General features: G+C 55.7%; 1 protein-coding gene across 13 annotated transcripts in view; it reads left to right on the forward strand.

Annotated features, from left to right (window-relative positions):
* Positions 1 to 15716, forward strand: part of LOC103703933 (glycolipid transfer protein 1-like) — a 43872-nt gene that overhangs the window by 25981 nt on the left and 2175 nt on the right. For 10 of the 13 annotated variants that reach the window (XR_603527.4, XR_003385008.2, XR_005511902.1 and 7 more), the window contains one exon: positions 15581 to 15636. The exons of 2 other annotated variants lie outside the window; for them this stretch is intronic. Coding sequence is in view for 7 of the 11 variants with exons in the window: in XM_026803391.2 (XP_026659192.2) it covers positions 15581 to 15636 (56 nt within the window). In the remaining 4 variants the exon portion in view is untranslated. Of the gene's footprint in view, positions 1 to 12801; positions 13730 to 15580; positions 15637 to 15716 lie in introns of those variants that run through there. One more of the 13 variants, XM_008787010.4, reaches the window with a different exon arrangement.

Genomic DNA, 15716 nt, shown 5'->3' on the forward strand with positions numbered 1-15716 from the left:
TCTCTCCCACTTGTGATTATCATCTCTCCTCCTCCAATCTCCTCTGACTTGACCGTCGGAGGGCCATCACCACCCTGGTGGTGGTGCAAGGCTTGTTTGCAGGTTCCTTGGCGGAAGGTGGAGCGCAACCAGCATCAACCAAGACAACTCAGGCGGAACCCCGTTCACACCGTCGTGTCAATCGTTCTCGGTTTGGACCACCAGCAACAGTTGGCGCTAGAGAAAGGGCCGAATCTCAGAACGATCGTAATGGCACGGCGAGGTGGTCGCGGAGCTTCCAATGCTTCCGGTCGCGGAGCCTCTCGCGCCTCTGGCCGGGAGGCTGCTGCGTCCCCAACACACTCTCAGCAGCATTCCACCGCTTCTCCTCCCATTCAGACGGTCGAACCTGCTCAGTTCGACCAGCTAGCCCAGCAGGTTCGCACCCTCGCGGAGGCAGTGCAGAATCTGCAGGGTGTGATCTCTCGGGTGCCGCAGCGGGCTCAGGAGCCGCTGCTCCCCGAGCACTCGCCTCTTCCTCACAACCCGCTCTCCTTTCTCTCCCATGGAGAGGAGCGCCGGCGCGGGGAGGATTCTCGAGTGCGGTCCATTCTGCCAGGACCTTCTCATCGGAGCTGCGCGGGGTACGAGAGGCGGACCCGGGCGCGTTCTCAGACACCCCAGTCCTCGAGGGGCCCGCACTCCAGTCGGTCCCCCTCGCGCCGCTCCTTGTCTCCCACCCACCGGTCGCGCTCCCTGGACCGGCGGGTGGACGATCTCCACAGACAGCTCCAGGTCCTGAAGGGCCACTCCAAAGATCCCTTCGCCGACTTGGAAATCTCCTCCCAGCCGGCGCTTGCCTCAAGGATCCTGCGAACCCTAAACCCGCCGGGGTTCAAAATGCCGGCGATCGAACCCTACGACGGGGCGGCGGACCCACGGGACCACGTGGAGAGTTTCAGGACTCTTATGCTCCTCCATGGAGCATCGGATCCTCTCCTCTGCAAGGCCTTCCCGGCGACCCTCCGCGGCCCGGCAAGGGCGTGGTTCGCCGGCCTGGAGGCTAATTCCATCCAGTCCTTCCACCAGTTCACCCGTCTCTTCATCAGCCATTTCGCCGTCAGTAGCCGGCGAAGACTGGTCTCCGACTCCCTCTTCGATGTCCGGCAGAACGAGGGAGAGAGCCTGCGGGATTATCTCACCCGCTTCAACAAGGCAACACTGGAGGTCCGGAATTTGAGCCAGGAGGTGGCTCTCTCAGCCCTGAAGCGAGGCTTCCGGAAGGGCAGACTCACCTTCTCCCTGGACAAACGCCTGCCGCGGAGCTTCCCGGAGCTGTTGTCTCGGGCAAACCAGTATGCAGACGCCGAGGAGGCAGCCTCCCACCGGAACAAGGAGGCCGCCGAGACTCCTCTAAAGCCCGGGAAGAAAAGGCGAAAAGAGGCACCCCAGAGGAGGAGCCCGACGCCTCAACGCCGGCGCAGAAGCCCGTCACCAGCAAGGAACCACGGCGCCACACGCCCTCGTTCTCCGCACCGACGCTTCAACCGGTACACCCCACTCCTGGCCCCCCGGGCCCAGATCCTCATGGAGGTCAAGGGGCGGGAGGACCTCCCGGTCCCGAGGCAGATGAAGAAGATCCCTGGGAGGAAGCCTTCTCGGGCGTACTGTGAGTACCACCGAGACCACGGCCACGATACCGAAGACTGCTTCCAGCTTCGGGACGAGATCGAGGCTCTCATTCGCCGAGGGCGTCTCGGTCGATATGTAAACGACCGACGTCCCCCCGCAGACCCGCGTCCAGCCGACCCGGCCCCTCAGGAGCCTCGGGAGCAGAATCGACCCGTTGCGGGAGTGATCCACACCATCACTGGGGGCTGCTCTCGGCCCGTGAGGAACGCAGGGGGCTCGGCGGAAGTATCAGGAGTGGCCGTCGCGAAGAGGCAGCGGGTCGGAAATGTAATCACTTTTTGTGATGAAGATGTAAAGGGGGTTCAGACTCCCCACGATGATGCCATGGTGATCTCTCTCACTATGGCGGACTATGATGTAAGGCGTGTTCTTGTGGATAGTGGAAGCTCAGCTGATATTTTGTATTACGAGGCCTTCCAAAAGATGGGCTTTTTCCGACAATTGTTGCACAAAACATCCACCCCCCTCATAGGATTCACTGGAGACGCTATCTCGGCCGAAGGTGTCATCGAGCTGCCTGTGACTGCGGGCATTGCACCCGCAGAAGCCACGGTGCGGCTCGGGTTCTTGGTCGTCCGTGTCCCCTCGGCCTACAACGCTATCCTCGGACGACCCGGACTGAACGCCCTTCGCGCGGTGGTTTCTACCTACCATTTGCTCATGCGGTTCCCCACAGCGGCCGGGATTGGAGAGGTCCGAGGTGACCAGCCGACCGCACGGCAGTGTTTCCTAGCAACTCTCAAAGGGAAGAAGCCCATGGAGGCCCTAAGCGTCGAGTCACTTGACGCCAGAGACGAAGTGGCCTTGCGGCACGGGGAGCCGGCCGAGGGCGTAATCGAAGTTCCCCTCGAAGAAGGCCGCCCGGACCGCACGGTCCGGGTCGGTGCCAACCTCGACTTGGAAGCTCGGCTCCGGTTAGTGGAATTCCTCCGAGCCAATGCAGATGTGTTTGCCTGGTCGGCGGCCGATGTACCTGGGATCGACCCGGAGGTCGTTTCTCACGCCCTCAACGTCGACCCGACCCACCGACCAGTAAAGCAAAAGAAGAGACACTGTGCCCCGGATCGGATCCGGGTGGTCGACCAGGAGGTAGACAAACTCTTGGAGGCAGGTTTCATAAGAGAGGTGAGCTACCCCGAGTGGCTGGCAAACGTCGTACTTGTCCGGAAGGCGAGCGGGAAGTGGAGGATGTGCGTCGACTACACCGACCTGAACAAGGCGTGCCCCAAGGATAGCTTTCCGCTTCCACGGATAGACCAACTGGTCGACGCGACTTCCGGATATCAGCTACTGTCTTTTATGGACGCCTTCTCCGGCTACAACCAAATAATGATGGCTCCACAGGATGAGGAGAAAACTGCCTTTATAACAGACCGGGGGCTGAACTGTTACAAGGTAATGCCCTTCGGTCTGAAGAACGCTGGCGCCACTTACCAGCGCCTCGTCAATAAAATCTTCAAGGAGCAGATCGGCCGGAATATGGAAGTGTACGTGGACGATATGCTGGTAAAAAGCCGCCATGCAGACCAGCACATTGCAGATCTGGAGGAGACTTTCACCACCTTGCGAAAGTTTCGCATGAAGCTAAACCCAGCGAAGTGCGCTTTTGGTGCTTCGGCCGGGAGGTTCCTCGGTTTCATTGTCAACCAGCGCGGGATCGAGGCCAACCCGGACAAGATCAAAGCCATCCAAGATATGTCCCCTCCGACCAAAGTGAAGGAGGTTCAGGAGCTCGCTGGAAGGGTCGCCGCGCTCGGACGATTTGTGGCAAAGTCGGCCGAACGCTGCCAACCATTCTTCAAGGTGTTGAAGCGCCCAAAAGACTTCCTCTGGACGGCCGAATGTCATGCGGCGTTCGACCAGCTCAAGGAGTACATGGCGTCTCCTCCCCTGCTGTCCAAGCCGCAAGAGGGGGAGATGCTCTACCTTTACCTGGCGGTCTCCCCAACCGCAGTCAGCGCAGTACTGGTTCGGGAAGAGGCAAGACTTCAGAAGCCTGTATACTACATCAGCCGAGTCCTCCGGGATGCCGAGACGCGGTACACGAAGGCTGAGAAGATCGCCTTCGCGCTGCTGACTGCGACCAGGAGGCTTCGCCCCTATTTCCAGGCTCATTCTGTCACCCTTTTGACCGATCAACCACTGCGGCAGATTCTCAGCAATCCAGAGAATGCGGGACGGCTGGTGAAGTGGGCAGTAGAACTTGGTGAGTTCGACATCCGCTACCAGCCCCGACCAGCCATCAAGGCCCAGGTGCTCGCGGACTTTCTCGCTGAGTGCACTGTGCAGGAGGCGGAACCTAAGCCGCCGGAGACACCCAGCCTCGATCTCCCGATCTGGACGCTCCACATTGACGGGTCGTCGAACCCTGAAGGTGGAGGGGCTGGGCTGGTCCTCACCAATCCCGATGGAGTGATAGCCGAGTATGCCTTGAGGTTCGGATTTCCAGTGACCAACAATGAGGCGGAGTACGAGGCCCTAGTCGCGGGACTCAAACTCGCCAAGGAGCTCGGCATCCGGCGTCTGAAAGTCTTCACCGACTCCCAGCTGGTGGTCGGGCAGGTTCGAGGGGAGTTCGAGGCGCGGAGCCCGACCATGCAGAGCTACGTCCGGAAGGTGCAAACACTCATTCCCGACCTCGGCAGTGTTGACATTCAGCAGGTCCCGAGGAGCGAAAATGCCAGGGCCGACAGGTTGTCCCGCCTAGTGGACGCAGACGCGCACAACTTGTCGAGGGCAATCTACCTGGAGACCCTGGATGCCCCGAGCATTGACGGGGCTGGAGCGGTGATGGCAATTGATCCGGAGCCGTCTTGGATGGACCCGCTCGTCGCCTACCTCGCCGAAGGAATCCTCCCTGAAGACGAAGATCAGGCCCGGCGGCTTGTAAAGAAGTCCGCCCACTACGTACTTTATGAAGGGAGGCTGTATCGGACCTCGTTTACCGCCCCCCTCTTAAGGTGCCTCCGCCCCGCGGAAGCGGCCTACGCCCTCGGCGAAGTCCACGAAGGCATCTGCGGATCGCACTTGGGGGCTAGGTCCTTGGCGCATAAGATCATGAGGCAAGGCTACTATTGGCCGACCTTGTTGGAGGACTCGAAGGACCACGTGCGGAAATGCGACGCCTGCCAGCGCCACGCCAACGTCCAGAGAGTCCCCTCTGTCCCCTTGGCGCCAATCACCGCGCCCTGGCCCTTCGCACAGTGGGGAATGGATATCCTCGGACCATTCCCCGTCGCTTCGGCCCAGCGGAAATTTTTGATTGTCGCCATCGACTACTTCACCAAGTGGGTGGAGGCAGAGCCACTGGCCACCATCACGGAGGCACAAGTCCGGAAGTTCGTGAAGAAGAACATCATTGTCCGATTTGGAGTACCTCGGGTCCTCATCTCGGATAACGGTCGACAGTTTGATAACAAGCACTTCCGGGACTTCTGCGAGGAATTCGGGATCGAGCATCGGTTCACATCCGTGTCGCATCCCCAAACCAACGGCGAGGCCGAGGTCACAAATCGGACAATCCTCCAAGGTATCAAAGCGCGGATCGGCCGGACGGGGCAAGCTTGGGTCGAGGAACTCGAGAATGTCCTTTGGGCGTATCGGACCACACAACGGACTCCTACTGGAGAGACGCCTTTCAGCCTAACCTATGGCACGGAAGCCGTTGCCCCCGTGGAGCTCGGACTCCCCTCGCCTCGGGTGGCCGCGCACCGACCCGAAGCCAATTCAGAGCAACTCCGAGGGAACTTGGATCTCTTGGAAGAGGCAAGGGAAATGGCTCAGGTACGGATGGCAATGTATCAGCAGAGGGTGGCCCGATATTACAACTCCAAAGTCCGACCGAAGCTTTTCAGAATTGGAGATCTGGTGCTGAGGCGAGCTAAGGCATCTCAACCTACGGAAGGTGGGAAGCTAGCGCCAAATTGGGAAGGCCCGTATAAAGTTCGTTGGGTAAACCGACCTGGCTCCTACCAGTTGGAAGCCCTAGATGGCCGAGAAATTCCAAGGGGCTGGAATTCCGCTAACCTGCGGATGTATTACCAGTAGAACAACAAGGCCAGAAAGACAATTTAAAAAGGTGCAATACTTTTCATTTCAATAATTTCTGGTTACAGTGGCGTGCTCGTGTGATTACAAGGAATTCCCAGAGGGGAATTAGGGAGTAAAGAAAGTAAAGAAGAGGTGGGGACCCAAACCCTCAACCCAGGGCGGCTGCAGTCCCACCAGAAGTGGGTGCTTCTAACCGGAGGCGCCATCCAGCACCTCACCAAAAAGAGGAGGAGCCGCCGCAGAAGAAGCTCCCGCTGCCCCCAGGGGAACGCCGCCTCCAAAGGATATTCCCATCTTCCCCAGTGGTAGGGAAGAGAAGGGATTCGAGGGGGAAGAGTATATGGAGGCGCGGTCCCGGATTGAGCGTCCGGCGCAGAGCTCAACCGGGAGGCTGAACTTCAAGGAGGGGAGATGTGATCCCGGATGAAACGCCTAGAGCGGAGTTCCGCCGGGGAGACCCTCCTTGTTGATCCCAGATGAAACGGCTAGTTGGCTGAAGTTGTAAGGGGAGCGCCTCCCCTTTCCTTCGACAGGAGTCTCTCAGTCATATGCCAAGGAGGAGGTCCGCGATCCATGGCAACCTGCAGCTCCGGCTTGGCAAATTCCATCGTACCTGCACCTGTATTTATAGCCAAGCTGCGGCCCCCTGGTAGTTCCGATACGGGTGGCTCCAATAAATGCAGGCGCACTGAATCCGGAGCCGTTCCGGCTTCCGAGGCGTATCTCCCCGCGATTTCCTAAGCGTCATTCTCCTTAAATCGCATTCTTTGTGCAGGACGATCCGGGTGACGTATACCCCTAGGTCCACGTGTCTCCGCTCGCGCCCAGGCCGCATCCTCCTCGAAGAACCCGCGTATCGCGGCCGCTCAACTAACACTCCTCACCAGCAGCAACTGGCGATCCGATTTCCCAGGTAACGCATTAATTAGCGTTTAATACCCTTCTCGTGTTCCCCCCAGGCAACGCTTGGAGGAGAGGAGAAACACGGTCGCGGCTGGGCACAGAGAAACCCCGATGGGCGGCGAGCGACAAGTGGCCGACCAACTAGTGGAATGTCCCGAGGCTCGGCCCTCGGATGCCTGGCTAACCCGATGATCATCCCGGGAGCAGACTAGCCGGAAGCCCCGACCGGTCGCCTCGGCTTGCGCCAGCCTAGGCCGACCAACGAGTGGAATCTCCCGAGGCTCGGCCCTCGGATGCCTGGCTAACCCGATGATCATCCCGGGAGCAGACTAGCCGGAAGCCCCGACCGGTCGCCTCGGCTTGCGCCAGCCTAGGCCGACCAACGAGTGGAATCTTCCGAGGCTCGGCCCTCGGATGCCTGGCTAACCCGATGATCATCCCGGGAGCAGACTAGCCGGAAGCCCCGACCGGTCGCCTCGGCTTGCGCCAGCCTTGGCCGACCAACGAGCGGAATTTCCCTGAGGCTTGACAACCCTCAGATGCCTGGCTAACCCGATGATCATCCCGGGAGCAGACTAGCCGGAAGCCCCGACCGGTCGCCTCGGCTTGCGCCAGCCTTGGCCGACCAACGAGCGGAATTTCCCTGAGGCTTGACAACCCTCAGATGCCTGGCTAACCCGATGATCATCCCGGGAGCAGACTAGCCGGAAGCCCCGACCGGTCGCCTCGGCTTGCGCCAGCCTAGGCCGACCAACGAGTGGAATCTCCCGAGGCTCGGCCCTCGGATGCCTGGCTAACCCGATGATCATCCCGGGAGCAGACTAGCCGGAAGCCCCGACCGGTCGCCTCGGCTTGCGCCAGCCTTGGCCGACCAACGAGCGGAATTTCCCTGAGGCTTGACAACCCTCGGATGCCTGGCTAACCCGATGATCATCCCGGGAGCAGACTAGCCGGAAGCCCCGACCGGTCGCCTCGGCTTGCGCCAGCCTAGGCCGACCAACGAGTGGAATCTCCCGAGGCTCGGCCCTCGGATGCCTGGCTAACCCGATGATCATCCCGGGAGCAGACTAGCCGGAAGCCCCGACCGGTCGCCTCGGCTTGCGCCAGCCTTGGCCGACCAACGAGCGGAATTTCCCTGAGGCTTGACAACCCTCAGATGCCTGGCTAACCCGATGATCATCCCGGGAGCAGACTAGCCGGAAGCCCCGACCGGTCGCTTCGGCTTGCGCCAGCCTTGGCCGACCAGCGAGCGGAAGAATTTCCTGAGGCCTAACCCTCGGATGCCTGGCTTAGCGCCGGAAGAATTTCCTGAGGCCTAACCCTCGGATGCCTGGCTTAGCGCCGGAAGAATTTCCTGAGGCCTAACCCTCGGATGCCTGGCTTAGCGCCGGAAGAATTTCCTGAGGCCTAACCCTCGGATGCCTGGCTCAGCGCCGGAAGAGTTTCCTGAGGCCTAACCCTCGGAGGCCTGGCTTAGCGCCGGAAGAGTTTCCTGAGGCCTAACCCTCGGATGCCTGGCCTAGCGCCGGAAGAGTTTCCTGAGGCCTAACCCTCGGATGCCTGGCCTAGCGCCGGAAGAGTTTCCTGAGGCCTAACCCTCGGATGCCTGGCCTAGCGCCGGAAGAATTTCCTGAGGCCTAACCCTCGGATGCCTGGCCTAGCGCCGGAAGAATTTCCTGAGGCCTAACCCTCGGATGCCTGGCTTAGCGCCGGAAGAATTTCCTGAGGACTAACCCTCGGATGCCTGGCTTAGCGCCGGAAGAATTTCCTGAGGCCTAACCCTCGGATGCCTGGCCTAGCGCCGGAAGAATTTCCTGAGGCCTAACCCTCGGATGCCTGGCTTAGCGCCGGAAGAATTTCCTGAGGACTAACCCTCGGATGCCTGGCCTAGCGCCGGAAGAGTTTCCTGAGGCCTAACCCTCGGATGCCTGGCTCAGCGCCGGAAGAGTTTCCTGAGGCCTAACCCTCGGATGCCTGGCTTAGCGCCGGAAGAATTTCCTGAGGCCTAACCCTCGGATGCCTGGCTTAGCGCCGGAAGAGTTTCCTGAGGCCTAACCCTCGGATGCCTGGCTTAGCGCCGGAAGAATTTCCTGAGGCCTAACCCTCGGATGCCTGGCTTAGCGCCGGAAGAGTTTCCTGAGGCCTAACCCTCGGATGCCTGGCTTAGCGCCGGAAGAATTTCCTGAGGCCTAACCCTCGGATGCCTGGCTTAGCGCCGGAAGAATTTCCTGAGGCCTAACCCTCGGATGCCTGGCTTAGCGCCGGAAGAGTTTCCTGAGGTTTAACCCTCGGATGCCTGGCCTAGCGCCGGAAGAACTTCGGGAATCAAAAGTCAGCAAGAAGCAACCAAGAGCTAAAAAAAAAAAAAAAAAAAAAAAAAAAAAAAAAAAAAAAAAGAGGACGAGGGCGAGATGAAGAAATATTCAACGTGCATTAATTTTCAGGGCCGAGGCCCATACAATTGGGCAAAACGCCGACATACAAAAATAAAAAAGACAATGAAAGGTACAAGAGGTCAGCTTGGAGGAACTCTCGGGTCGGGAACGCCGGGCTCGTCCGCGGGAGGTAGGGAAGCAGCAGGAGAACCAGCAGGCGATGGCGCCGGAGAGGAGTCCAGGAGGGAGATCTCGCTCAGGTCAACTTCGGGATACTTAGCCGACACCCTTGCCAGGCCCTCCTCGAAGCCCAAGGTGAAGGCTTCGGCCCCCGCGTCCGACGCGTCATGGACAAACTCGTCAGACTGGCGATAGGTCCGCACTGCCTCCGACATATCATGGGCGAACTCGGCGGACTGGCGATAAGCCTCTACCGCCTGACGCCCGATTTCCGCCCTCTTCTCGGCCAGCTCCGCCTCAGCTCGCTCCATAATCTGAGCCTTGGCCTCCAAGACCTTCGCCACAATCCGGCCTTCGGCCTCAGAGGAGACCCTCAGCAGATCAGCCTGAGCCTCTTTATGCTTCGCCTCGGTAGCAACCCGAGCGGCCTCGGCTTCCTTCAGGCGCGAACGGAGCTCTTGGACGTCCGAGCATGACTTCTCCAGGGCCGACTCCAGTTCGCCTAGTTTGGCTTCAAAAGAGCGGATTCGGTCGCAGGCGTTGTCGGCAGACCGCTGGGCCTTCTCCCACCGCTCTCGATAGTCCGCGATCTTCCGGGACTGCTTTTCAGCCCGTTCCTCCGCCTTCTTGACCCTGCTTTCGAGGCCCGAGGCGGCTTTGAGTTGCTCCCGAGCCTCTGACAGTTGCTCCTCCAGGGCGGCGAAGCCGAGTGCCCGCTCTTCGGCCTCCCGGAGCCTCGCCTCGAGGTCCCCGGTCGTCCTGCCTGCCGCAGCCCGGCCTCCCTCTTCCATTGCTTTCAGCCGGTCCTCGGCCTTCGCCAAAAGCCCCGCCTGTTCCTTGTAGCACTCCTCCAGACGGATCATGTACTGGGCGAGCTAAGAAATAGAAAAAATAAGGGAGTCAGGCGGAGAACAACAGAGCCAATAAATGGTGAAAGACGGCCAGAAGAACACTCACCGACATGAGACAGACGCAGCTGGCGGCCCCAACGTCAGAGACATCCAACTCCCGGACCCGCCGACGGTCCTTCTCCAGCAACACTGTTTCGATGAGATTTCGGGCGCCATCGGTAGTGAAGGCAGACCCCGATTTCTCCCCGGAGCCGGATGGTGGTTCTGCAGCCTTACCCTTATCCATCGCCTGGGGAAGAGTCCGGCTGATCGCGCTCGGGGCGGGGGTCGCCCCAGGAATTGATAGGGTCCCGCTCGGCCGGGGCCTCGGCGCGTCCCTCCTCGAGTCATCAGGAGCCGACCGAGTCGAAGGCCGGGTCGGGGACCGATCACGTCCGACCCGTCCGTCTTGAGCAGGCTCAGGTGGCACCTCCGGAGTAGCGGCAACCTTACCACCGGAGGGCTGATACAGCGTCAGCTGCCGGTCGGTGCCCACGACATCTCCCTGACCGGTGGGCCCGGACTCGTCGGTCGGCATCGGAGGTATCTCCTTACGGAACTTCTTCGCCGGTGGGGCCCCGCTCGGAAGAGCTCGTTTCCTCCTCCGGACTGCTTCCAGCAGGGACGCCCTACCAACAGCCTTCGACTTCACCGACCGCATGACGTCGTCGACCTCTGCAAGAAGGACGGGATGGTCAGGGACTGAGAAACCGAAAGGAAGAAGGAACGAAAGAGAAGAAAAGAGCTAAAGAAACGATGGCGGACTCACGGTCGGTGGGGACCGAGCTCAAACCGACGTTCACCAAGGTATCCTCAGAAATAAGGCGGCCCACCGGGGGAAGCTGGCCCTCGGCGACCAACCCCTTCAAGGCGGCGACGCCCTCGGATTCCTCCCTCGACAACTTCGACAGGCCAATTGGGGACTTCACCGGCGTCCCCCAGATTGCCCTGATTTCCCAGGAGGGGTCTGCATCAACGAAAAAGAAGCGCTCCTTCCAGTGGTGAATGGAGGTAGGACCCTCCTTGACAAGGCCGCACCCTCGCCGCGCTGCGAAGCACCACCACCCTTTGTCCTGGGGGTGGCCGCTCAGGCCGTAGAGCTCCCAGAAAACGTTCAAGGTGGCGGGAATCGCATGCAAGCGACAGAGAACCTGGAAGACCGTCAGAGCACGCCACGAGTTCGGCACCAGTTGCGTCGGTGCCATTCCTAAACCCCGGAGCACCTGTAAGACTAGGTCTGAAGGGGGAAAGCGGAACCCGGCCTGGAGGATGCCCTCATTGATGGCGATCTTCCCTCGAGGAGGATGAGACATCCTCTCCTCAGGCCCTGGGAGCGTGACATTGCAGGCCTCGGGAAGGTGGTACCGAGCCACAAATCCGTCTAAGTCCTCGGCGACCAGTTTTGACTTGATGCTATCTGCTCCCACTTCGCCCATCCCTAATGGCCAATCTACGGTCAGGACGGGGTCAAGAAGGAGGGAAAGGCCGGAACGACTGGGGTGCACTAGTACAAAAAGAAAAAGTATGAAGAGCTCAAAGTAGAAGAGTGGGAAACTCACTTGAAGAGGAGGAAGAACGGCTCCGAGAGCGTCAAAGGAAAAGCAAGCGAACGTTTCGGCGGCAACAATGGTAGCGCAAAGGAGAAACTCGAAAATGTCCGTAAAGAAGAAGACGGACGGGGGAGGGCCCCCGATTAAATAGGCGAAAGGGCAAGTGACACCTCGATGACGCCAGAAGACGCCTGGCCGCCGAAGGGTCGCTCGCACCCCAAAGGCGAATCGACACCATTAAGGAAGGATGTCCGCCGAAATCCTCAGGTTGCCAGGTCAGCAGCAACCGCCATACGCCATAAAGAAGGCAGGAAGCTTGAAGCGCGCGCGCCTCTCCGAAGGATGGCGGCAATCTCGAAACATCACTCCCTTCACCTGTTCCCCTTCTGGTTCCAGGCTCGGAAGTGGGGGGCTACTGTTATGGGGGAATTGAGCCGCCATGCCCCACGTGATCGGCACGCGTATCCAGGAAAGCTACAGCTGCCCTATGATCCAGCACTCCGACCCCGAGTCGGACCTCCTCGGCTCCGCAGCCCGACCCCGGGTCGGCTGCCCTATGATCCAGCACTCCGACCCCGAGTCGGACCTCCTCGGCTCCGCAGCCCGACCCCGGGTCGGCTGCCCTATGATCCAGCATTCCGACCCCGAGTCGGAGATCTTTTGATAACGACAGGCTATTCTCCAGAGGCACGCCGCGGCCTCCTGCTCCACTACTCCCTGCAACGGCTGTACCCGATGCTGCCCACGATCTCCTGTATCAACCGTACAAAGCGGAGCTCCACTACGCCCTGCCATGACCGTACCCAGCGCTGCTCCACGACGCCCCGTAACGGCCATGTCAATGGCCATTCTATCGTGCCCCACGACGACAAACCCCCCTGAGAGACCTCCCAGCCAGATATATATGCGGCTGGGGGGAGAAGGGGGGGGGTAAGCAATACCTCCCAGAGCACTCTCTCCCACTTGTGATTATCATCTCTCCTCCTCCAATCTCCTCTGACTTGACCGTCGGAGGGCCATCACCACCCTGGTGGTGGTGCAAGGCTTGTTTGCAGGTTCCTTGGCGGAAGGTGGAGCGCAACCAGCATCAACCAAGACAACTCAGGCGGAACCCCGTTCACACCGTCGTGTCAATCGTTCTCGGTTTGGACCACCAGCAACAACATGAATAATATTTTTTTTCTTTAGTTGGTCGGAAATTCACAGCCCTCTATACTACATCTTATGTGCAAGTGCACGTGTTAAATTGCAGTCACTCAAACTAGGGAATGTTCATTCTCCTATACCCTTTTTACAGTAGGGTAATTATCGATTGCAACAGTGGGGGGAAGATTTGTAGTGTTATATCGATATAAGAAATTATAAGTGATTTAATATGGTTTAATTATGTAAATGTGAAGTGAATTAGAACTTAAGTTATGTCTGGAGCATTCATGGTACCATGATACATGATGTTGATATTTCCACCCTATGTGTAACTTATGATTCAGGGTGAGGTGAAAAAGAGTTGAGTATCAGGCTGCTCGGTCTCGGCTTGGTATATACCAGGGTTGTATGAGCTTGAGCCGAGCTTGACTTAAGTTGTTCAAGCTCCACTTGTATAAGCTCTGAGATGGGCTTTTATAGAACCGAGCCTAGCTTCCCTATATCATTGAAACTGAGCCTACTTGGTCCGAGCTCTCAGAACTGTTTGAGTTCACAACGTTTTCTAACTGGGCCAAGCCTGAATTAGCCATTGTCAAACCATTCTTGAGCTGCTTACGGGCAGCTCGGACCGTTTCTAGTCCTAATTCAGTGCCTGGAATATAAGATGTTGGTCACCATGGGTCTTTACTAATGTTTTGAGTACTGTGGAGACATATTTATCCACAATGTGGCGACCTCTTACTATACATTCTACATTCTGGATGGGAATGTTGAGTGGCCTATTTGGATATGCTAGTTTCACAAAAATCTTCTTTGTGCCACATGGTGTAGAAACTCTCTCTTCTTGCCTTTATATGTGTGCCTTGTTGTATGGATTCAGATGCTTTATGCAACGTGGTGCATCCCAACTGAGCTGGATCAGCCCAGATCAGACTAAGTTGAGGCAGTTTGATTTTAGATATGGGTACAACTTTACAATTTGATTTCTAGCTTCGTGATTTTTGCTTTCATTTTCATGTTTGTGGTTCTTTTATTAAAGAATTATTGTCCTTACTTTGGTGTATGTTTAGTCTTGTTAGGGAACTAATCTTGCACTAGTTATGTATCTATATCCAATTGTTGATGATGTATAAAGCATGTTAAAGTCTTCCTTGTCTTTTCCACCAGTAACATCTCTTCTGATTTTGGTTTGACCTAAATGTCACTTTCCAAAGTGATTCCATGAAGAAATTTTGTATGTCAACGTGTCTACATGCACACACAAATGCAAAGAGACATAATCGTCCTTGACAAATTTTAAGTTACAGATGCTACATCTGCTTATAGCTGATCTAGCATCACCCAAATTAGCACATAACTAAAACTTGTAAGGCCTACACATATTGCAGTGGTAATAAAAACCAGAATAAAAATTATTTATTAAGTATCACCACTCCATTATTCGCCATTTATGAGTATCATATGTTCTTTGCTGCACTCGTATCCCATGTTTAAGATCACAAGTTTAGCAGGTGCATGGTACAGTATTGGTGACGAAGTGAACCAGTACTCTAAGAGCATTGCACTGAAAGTGCGAGCAGCAAAGTAATGCTGAAAAAATCTGCATATGCATATTGTTTTTCTTAATTTTTAGTCATAGAAAAATCTGCACCACCTAGACCATGGCTGAAGATTTCGTCCCATTTTTCTAAATTAAACAGTAAAGTTTTCTGCACAAATTTCACTAGCTATCTTGCTATATAATGTTGACTATATTAACTTGTAAAATTTAGTGGTTGTATGCAAGGTTTAAAATCTTGGCATCAGTGTCTGTATCGGTTGGGGTGCTGGTCCAGTCCAATGCTGGTAAAACCGACACAGTATGGTAGTTGGTGCCGGTTGCTTCCGGCACCAGATATTCTTTTCTCCTTTTTCTCCTTTTTTTGGGTATTGATATGAAGCGCATCATGAGTTCTATTCCTTCAGTGGTTCGGTTTGATACCGCCAACACACACTGGTACAAACCAGTACTTAAATACTTAGTTTAGGCTATGAAACAATAGCCATACCTCTCCTCTTTAAAATGGTTTCCAGCCTGGAAGCAAAAATGCTTTGTCATCATCTCTTGAAATTTAGAGCTTTTCATGTCTACTTAAGCTCTAGCTATATCTCAGCCAGCATAAGTCCGACCTTTTCCTTCATCTGCCATTCAAGTCCATTCCAAGTAATCACAAGTCTTGCCGTTTAGGTGACAAATCCAAATTGATGTAGCCAACGAATAGAGACGTGATGAAGAGTTACAAGAAATAGGTTAATGATGGTAAAAGAAAAGTAGATAAATTTTTTTTGGCAGACTTTTCTCATGCAAGAACATTATAAAATAATAATTCTGTAGACCAGAGAAATTTAAAATTTGAATCATTGCTTAATCAATTAACAGACAAAGTCCTTCTTTTTATTTAGAATATATAATAAACTTTTATAAATGATGCAACTGGAGTGAAAAAAAAAGATCATATTAATTAGTGGGCAATGCTGCAATGGAATACCACCCTTGATTATCTGAACTGCTCCTTTCCTATACAAGTTCGAATAACATCATAGATGTTTGAATAACTTGAATTCTTTCTAAAAGACCTTATTAACCTGGATGCTGCTGCTTTTGGGAAATGCAGAATTCTTTGATTTCTTTTCACATGCATTGGACATGCTGCCACTTGTTATTGCATTATGTCAGAAGCCATAAATTTCTCATCGCTTACAACTGAAGACAGCATATCAACAATTTTCAGGAGCATGTGACTGAGTTTGAATTTTTTTTCTGTTTCTTTTACAGATAAATTTGGAGGTCCTATGTCACTTGTAAAGTCAGATATAGGAGGCAACATAGCGGTAAGAAGTCTTTTATATTTTTATTGACAAAAGAGTCAAAAGTGCATAATGATTTTTTAGGACTTATATTTCCTAATTCC

This window comes from Phoenix dactylifera, chromosome 5 (genome assembly GCF_009389715.1).
Source record: "Phoenix dactylifera cultivar Barhee BC4 chromosome 5, palm_55x_up_171113_PBpolish2nd_filt_p, whole genome shotgun sequence".
Taxonomy (NCBI): Eukaryota; Viridiplantae; Streptophyta; class Magnoliopsida; order Arecales; family Arecaceae; genus Phoenix; species Phoenix dactylifera.